At 41.9% G+C, this 8,428-nt stretch overlaps 1 protein-coding gene across 1 annotated transcript in view; it reads right to left on the reverse strand.

Annotated features, from left to right (window-relative positions):
- The window catches only part of USH2A (usherin), a 385,338-nt gene extending 379,407 nt beyond the window's left edge, over positions 1 to 5,931 (reverse strand). The window contains exons 1-2 of the mRNA XM_071739639.1: positions 5,361 to 5,931; positions 61 to 226 (exon numbers count right to left, since the gene is read on the reverse strand). Coding sequence (XP_071595740.1) covers positions 61 to 226; positions 5,361 to 5,845 — 651 coding nt within the window. The 5' untranslated portion in view covers positions 5,846 to 5,931. The remainder of the gene's footprint in view (positions 1 to 60; positions 227 to 5,360) is intronic.
- Between the last annotated feature and the right edge of the window lie 2,497 nt (positions 5,932 to 8,428).

Below are 8,428 nucleotides of genomic sequence, written 5' to 3' on the forward strand. Positions count from 1 at the left end.
TGCCATTCTCACACAAATGTTGTATTTCAACAAAAATATGATGTTTTTTATCTTACTCACCTGCACACTAAGATGAATCCATTTCTTCACAACAATTCTCCCCAGTGTCATTACTTTTATTGGTGGCTGCAAACCATTTACCGTGCGATAATAAAACATGGTCTCTTTCTCAGAGATTGTGAGTTTGAACACAGTCTGCCCATCAATAGCCTTTTCTATCACACACCTTTGGAAATAACCAAGAAAAACAACATAAGGTCAGAGGCACACACATATACACATTGTTGCCAAGGTGCTATCCTGTAAAGTGATGTTAACCAGAATGCATTAAAATAAACGTTAAAAATACAGCTCTCGAGAAGATGTTCAGTGACAGTGAAAGTCACAGGATGTGAAAAGTGTAAAAGAATTTTAACAAGGATATTTTCTTAATCTAGATTTTAAATATGGTGTGGGGTTTTCTTAGTTTAGCACATGCAACTGCAGTTCACTTAAGGGTAGAAGAGGGTCCATTTTGCCTTCAGGATTCCATGACAGAAACCCCAGTGGCTGACCAGTAGTGTGCAGGTCTCTGCTGCACTTCTCACACAAAGCTGTGCAGTATATCCTGCAGAGGCACTTATATTTTGCTCAGCCTAACAAGGTAAATGTAATATAAACACAAAGAGCAGTGCAAATGACATGTTCTGGAGTTATGTTCCATCTTTCCATCCATCCATGTTCCATCTTTCCCATGAAATCTGTCTAGGTAAGGTAGCAACAACAAGCTACCCCCACACTCTCCATTTGACTCAGCCTTTTTTTATTTAACCTAAGAGAACCAGAGCAAGACAAGAAAGCTATCTATCTACTCCTTGGTGTTTTTTCCCCACAAAGATTTCACATCTATTAAGTGCAACACTGACATGTAAGGTACAAAGAATACAATCTATAGAAACCCAGGTTGCATATCTAGCTGCTGAAATATATTTTGGCCAATCCATTCACTCTGATATCAAAGGTCCTGAGAGATGATAGGCTATATATGCTTGTGAGACAGCTATGTTTTAAGGTAATTGTCAGTACAGAAAATTATAAAGTTCTGCATTCCTAGTTCAGCTGCTTGTGAAATCCAGTGCCCAATTTACTGATTCATGAAAAAAATATTTTAACAGCTAACACCAGACTAAATCAGTGCACTAAGTCACAAGAAATTTGACCATGACCAGATTTACTTAGACGTATTTCAGAAAAAAAAACCAAAACAACACAAACAACTTATCTTCATAAGCATATTCACCTACTATGGATTTACAAAAGTGCTAAAAAAGGCTGTTCTTTGATAATGCTGTTATTCACTAATTCACCTTTAAATCCAAGAGAAAAATAAATTCATTTTAACTGTTACCATTTTCGTCTGCTGAAATGCTGTCAATAAAAAACCTGCAAAATGCAGACTTCTGTTTTCCAAACCTTACTAAAAACATCTTTCTTAATATATTGTCAACTGGTCCTTTCAATATTTTGTTTGCTTGTAAACATGCTAGTTTTGCTAGATAATAAATGTGAGGGAAGGCTCAGCTAAGTAGCAAAATATTTAGGAACTGGATTTACCCAGTTCTTGGATAAACAATAATTGGATAATCCAGTTCTTTGTTTGCTTTAGTTGTCTAAAACAAACACCCCCATGTTTTTTTTATCCCCAAAGGTGTCATGACTTCAAGAAGGGAAGTGACCTTGATGTACATTACTTTGAAAACTGGAAAGAACAAATGTGAATTGTGACTCACTACTGAAAGAAGAAAAATTAAGCAGAAAACAAAGGAAGGAGGGGACAGGAAAAAAGGACATACATACACACCCTAAACTAATGCTAACACAGGTGATATAGGCATAATCATTACTTATGACTCTGAGGAAAAAAATCCATTTCAGGCATTATTACAGCGCAAAAATCACTGTTCTTGGTGAAGTTTCCAACTTCTGGTAAATTGCAGTACCACAATACTAATTGCTGACTATCTATGTCTTTGTGGTGGGGCAGGAGGGAGAAAAAGAAAACAATATTAATCTGTTTGGTCAGTTTTCAAAGAGAAAAAGATTCTAGAGAACCAAACACAGCTGCACTGGTGATCCCCGCATCTTGCACTTGCAAATGAGAACATCTGCACAGGTTCAAACTCAGACTTCTCTTATAACTTAGGGCCACTCCTGCTTTCCATCTAGTTTCTAACATAAAACATAGCAATGGCTATAAAGCAATAAGATATTACGTTATTCCTTCAGATAAATAAAATTTTAAAAATACATCTACCACCAGCTTCACAATCAGGCCACTCCCCCTGTTCCTTTTGAATGTAAAAGGCCCCAGCTCAGTTTTCTCCCACCACCAATGTCTTCCAGTCATCTAACATGCAGTTAACCCAGTTGATACTAAATTCATATTAACAGCCTGTAATAACTACTCATATGTGCCAAGCTTCTACTCTTTTTCTTATCCTGTTCCATTGCAGTAAGAAAGGAAACATGGTGAAATAGTAAAAATGAGGGAGCTCGCCTATTGCACTTACTGCCTTTTAAAGGGTAAGTAAATTTAAAGACCAGAGTACAAATATCAGTGTTTTCTCACTATTTTCTTTCTTCTCTTCGAGATTTCCAATATGCAGTGACTTAAAAGCATACCTACGAATACCTATACTACACATCTTAAAGGAATATTAGGGCTCCAAATAAATCCATAACATGATCTGACACTCCTCTCTCTTTGTATGAAAATGTATTATTTCCCATATTCTCTTAAGAAAATTTGATAGATGAAACCAGTGAGGAAAATTCTTGGTGTCTTTGATTATCCACACATACTTGCTGCCCTAGAACATCACAGTCTTTAAAAGGCCCTCAGACTTTGGACCCTCACATCAGTATCTCTCACTTCAGCCAGTACAGTAATATCTGGCAGAAGAATCCTGCTATTCTCTTACATGGGCACACACCTAACAGAGGAATGTCATAGTCTTTACAACAATGCAGTAGGACACTATAGAACAACAATCCTATCATCTTCCTAAGTGTTCTCTAGCAGCCAGACCACATAACACTCAGCACAAAGAAACACATTGGCATGGCATGTCCAAAAAACACAGGTCTGATGTACTCAATGTAGAAGCACTACACCAATATACAAATGCCTGTGTGAACTTTTGATTAGTCTGCTGGTAAAAGAAGCAGCTGGTTTTGGCTCATCTTCCTTTTGCTTTGGTGGCAAAAAAGACTTTGTTAGAATTAGCCCTGGTTCCATGAAGTCCCTCTGCTGTGATAATGGGGTTTGAAAGGTCTCACAAATTACATGTAACAGGGACAATTCTCCATCAGGGACTACAAAAAGTAGGACATTTGGTAAGTCAAACTCCTTGTTGCCAACCTGAAGGACTCACTAAGCTAATGCAATAAAAGGAAAAACATTTTAGTTTGCTGTTAAACTCCCTTTTGTGGGGTGCCTTGTGTGTTGAGCTACACTGGCTATTCATATGCAATTACTGATTCACCATAATTATTCTTTCTTCATAGAAGGAACACAGAGATACAGTTAACACACTTCTTCCTGAGAACAGTGAAAAAAAGAGCTTGGATGGTGGCATATCATCCCATCCACTTGAATAACTGTTGCCCAACTTCCATTTTCACCACTGGGCTCTGCCATTGCCATTTCTATGTGTTGAGTAGCAGCAATGTCACAAGGGAAAAGAATTAAGTGATCTATTACAAAAACTGAATAAAAACATTTGGATTTTAAAGTGATCTATAAAACCCACTGAACAGGAATATGTGCTTGTGTAGTTGTTAATACAGTAGCAATTGGAGGCTAATGTTTTACACTAGTCAATGCATAATCAGACATCAGTAGTGTCTGGTTTCTGCACAGCACTTGATCATCTGAAACTAAGGACACATTTTGCTGTTTTAGGCTCCAAGCAAGCAAAAGCCTTTCCATTGTCAAAAGAGCTTCACCAATCTCACTCAACACATTTCTGCAATAGCTGGCTTGGAAATTAGCAGGACGTTTCTGCTTCAGGTGCTTTACTGAACAAGCCTTGGCTATGCACACATGTGGGGGACATGAAGTCACAGGCAGCCCCATGAATAGACTCTCTGATGCTCAGAATTCAAACATTATTTAGAAAATGTTGCCTATAAAAGATACTTGGCCAAATTGCCAGGGACACTGAGCTGATTTAGCTTAAGCTCAAACTTTAAAGTTATTTTTGATCTGCAGAACTTGTTTGGTTGCCCTCCAGTTCCTCATTTTCTAGATCTCGGTTGATTTTTTTCCACAGGTAATTATCCTTGTATAAAGGAGAATATAATTTCACATATACCCCTGTAATTTTAGACATTTCTACATTGTTCTGATGATTTTCACACCCCTAGAACACTTACTTTTTCACAGCAGCATGCAAAGTAAGTACAAAGAATGCTCCAACAGAGCAGATCATCATTTTCATTTGAAGAGTAAGTTATGAGCATAAGTAAAAAACATTTGACATTTAGTCTGGAGGAATATCCTATGCTTTCTGTGTGCTTCACTTTAAAGAGGATCTGCACAACCAGGGTAAGAAAGAGTACAAGGCTCTGCATTATGTGATAGACAGAGAGAACATTTTTTTTAAAGGATTTGCAATGCATTTTTCAAATGCATTATAATAAGGCCCACTGGAGTTCAAGGACCATGTATAACAGCACTATTTGCTAAAAATGTAACATATAGGCAAATAAGGGAGAGAGCATGCTTAGCCACACCTATTTTGTAAATACCTAGAAAAACTTCAATAGCAGTTTTTGACAGCAGAATCTTTTGTTAAAGTAGCAACACAATCTCTCATTCAGTCGACATTTCCCAGGTCTTCCAGAAACAGTATGACCACTCTTATATAGCTCTAAAATATTCATTTGGGAAGATGCAGAAGTTTTCCTGCTTTGTTTTTAAGGTGTAAATTTCATGTTGGGAGATTTCTAAAATTTTAGCTAAGTTTTTTTCCATCATGAGAGCAGCAACAGCACAAATCCTTGACCAACATGTTTTTCTAGCAGCTTTTAGAAGTGTGAATTAGAAATACAAATTTAGAATTTAAAAATAGGTGTGCATATTACATATCAATAGCTCCCACTGAAAGGAACTGTAACATCCTCTGAGTCAACACCACTGAAAATGAATGTACTTGTCTTGACGTTCGCAAAGACCCCAACCTAAGCATGGCTTTAAAACGTCACTGTTTCTCACTGTGCCTTTTTAAAATTTTAAATAGCTTGCTAATAATGACTGTGAGTACAATGATCATTTTTTTAAGAGCAGCAGGAAAGTAAACACCTTCAATACTACTTACATTACACCTTCTTGCTCAAGTTTCAACCATACAGTTAACGTAAATGAAGCTGGGAGCCTGAAAGAATGGGGGGTAGAGAAGCAATCCTTGTGATTATGAAAAATAAAACTGGAAGAGTTGCTGAAGGACCCTGGATGCAAGTCCCTTCTGTCCTCTGTGATACAGGTACCAAGGCCTTCTGAAAGAAGTGGTTTGTAGGAAGAAGGTGACGACTTGTACGGGCACTCCTGAACACACAACCTCTGGGTGCAGGATATAATACTTTCAACAGCTACTGAGCTATGACAAAAAGTAGTTTGGTCTGGCAGCCCACAAGTGGCTTGAGTTGGCACAACTGACACGTTCTTGAAAGCTCCCACATTTTCAAGCCTAGGGAAATGTCCCTGAGAGCTGACCAACACAAAGGAGCCATAATAAGTTAAGATTAATGTTTCAATAGCATGAAACAAGAAACGACACCTCAAGGAAAGAGCCCAGCAATTCATGTTTACAAAAAAGCTCCTCCTGATTAAAGCATCCGTAAATAAATAATGATGTCCATGGTTGGTAGCAATGTCCTCAGGTGGTACACTTTAGGAATTTATGTAGCATTTCGTCTTCAAAACACCCATTCAACGACTCAGTCACAGGGTATGTCTGCTGGCCAGTAAAACACACCGGGGTGGCAGCTGGTATCTGCAAACCACAGAAAACAGACACAGTTCACAGGAGGAAGACGCCCTTTCACTCCAAGAGGCGATGCCCCCACCAGGTATTTAAAGGATTGTAATTCTTCTTCCAAATTTTCCCTAGCAGGCCCACCTGCACACTTCTGCTGGCTACAGGCAAGACAGGGCAACAAGGACCACACTGACTCGAACCCACACGCGCTCAGGGCTGAGTGGATTTTATCCCGAATCCATTGTGTCACGCGAGGCCCATCCTCAGCTCTGTGCCTCCAGGCAATGAGGTACAGTATGAGGTAGCCCAGGGCACGCAGCTTCGGTGCCTCGACACCTTTCCTGAGGGTTTCAAGGTAGCTCCTTGAACCTCACGCTCACAATCCCCCAGTTCTTACCTCCGCTGCACAACGCTATGTGGGAGCTCGTTGGCACCGTGCCCACGGCGCTATTTCAGGGTACGCTGAGGGACACCCCGGTGCCCCCCTCCCCAGGCCCGCTGGGCTCCAGCCAGCCCGCAGGAACGGCAGCCCCAGCCCCAGCCCCCAGCCATCTCTCTGCCCTTCCCTTCCCTGCCCTGCCCGCAGGTGGAGGGGCCCGCTCCGTGCCTTACCCCGCCGCCCACCTCACGGTGCTCCTCTCAGCGCTCGGCAAAGATGATTACAGCCACCTTCCCCATCTGCCTCTTGTGTGTCTTGCTAACAGCGAACGCCCGACGGGATGGGTAAGGGGGGGAGGGGGACAGGCGGCGAAAGGTGCGATGGCAGCCCATAAATAAGTTGATTTACCGTTATTTACTCCGCCCGGGAGAAGAGCGGAGCGGGGCGGACAGGAGGCGGGAGAGCGGCCTGACGCCCGGCGGCTCCCCCCGGCAACGCCGCCCGCGGTCTCCCGGCAACGCCGCGGCCTCCTTCCCCCCCCACCCCGCCCCGGCACAGCCCAGGCCCGCCGCGGAACTGATCGCCCGGAGGCCGACGCGTTTTAAAGCGGCAGCAGCAGCCGCATCAGACGGCATTTCGAGGCGCTCAGCTCCCCACCTCACCCCAGCTTAGTCCAGCACGCACTCAGCCCATCCCCAGGGTGAGAAGGGTGAGAAGGGCGGCCCTGGGGAAGCCATTTCGCTGCCGTATGAAATATTTAACACGGCCCCGGGCAGCCGCCCGTCGGTTCAGGAGAAGCGAGCGGGGAGGCCCCGGCTCTCTGCGCTCCCCATCGGTTCTGTGGGGCGGGCATCAGTTCCTTGTTGTTCGTATCCATCCAGCGTCGGCGGGGTCAGGCCGCCTTTTTGGGGGGTTGCGAGGACTTCTGTAGAGAAGTCAAAGTCTCGCAAAGTTTTGGAAGCAACGAATTCATTGTCTCGATCCGTTGTGTTTTTTTGTTGTTTTTTTTTTTTTAATTTTTTTCCCCTAAGTCTTGAGGTCGGACTTTCACTGGGTGGAGAAAGGGGAATGGGTTTCTTTTCCACAGGAACTAGGATGGGAGTTTGCAGTCAGAGACAGGACGGAAGAGCCTCAAGAAGAGCTAATAAGTGCCATAGGTATGCTTTCTACAGCAAAAAAACGTGCAAAGAAGAAATGTCAGGACATTCAGATGTTTTTGACAGGAACCTCGTTTCTCTGGTACAGCTATACAAAGCAAACACAAACAAGCTGCAAAGTTGTCATCAGTGAGCTGAGCATGAGCTACAAGAGCTTGTTCTTATGTATTTCTGGACAGAGAGCGCCAATTAATACCTCCCCTGAGGATACATCAAGCTTCTATAAAATCTATAAATTTCATCTTTATTATGGAAGTGCATGAGCTGCACCCTGGCTGAGTATCTTTCCTGACAACTCTGTTGAAATAGCCTCTAGTAGCTTGTCACCTTGGCATGTTTGGACTTTTGCTAGCTATGTAGTAACAAAATTCTTTGGCAATATATACAATTGCTAAGAACTCATCCTCTGTCATAACTCTCAATTCATTTCAACAAACCTTTCATCTCTTATCAAACAAGCTCCTCCCTCATCTGTTCCTGGAACATCCCCTGCTTTAATATAGATGGTTTTTCCTAAGGTCACTGAAGATAAATAATAATTCCTGCTAAAGTGTTACCACTAACTTTGCAGTGTTTTCATGTTCTAGTAGTCATTAAACATAGCAGCTCTGTTGTCAGTAATACCTTCCCAAAAGTTTATACATATAAAGAACCTTGTTTTCCAGTGAAAGGATGGGGGGAAACATTGGTCTGAGGCATAGCACAGCACCTCAGTACAAAAAGTACTTCTAGATAAATACAGTTTAAAATACAGGCTGTCACAGTGCCATCAATGATACAACAATGAGAGCATTGTGATTAAACCAGGTATTTTAGACAACGGTGGAAAGAACATACAAAAAACAGTGCAGTAATAAAATGCTAGTCACTAG

The sequence above is a fragment of the Heliangelus exortis genome, chromosome 3 (assembly GCF_036169615.1).
Source record: "Heliangelus exortis chromosome 3, bHelExo1.hap1, whole genome shotgun sequence".
Lineage (NCBI taxonomy): Eukaryota > Metazoa > Chordata > Aves > Apodiformes > Trochilidae > Heliangelus > Heliangelus exortis.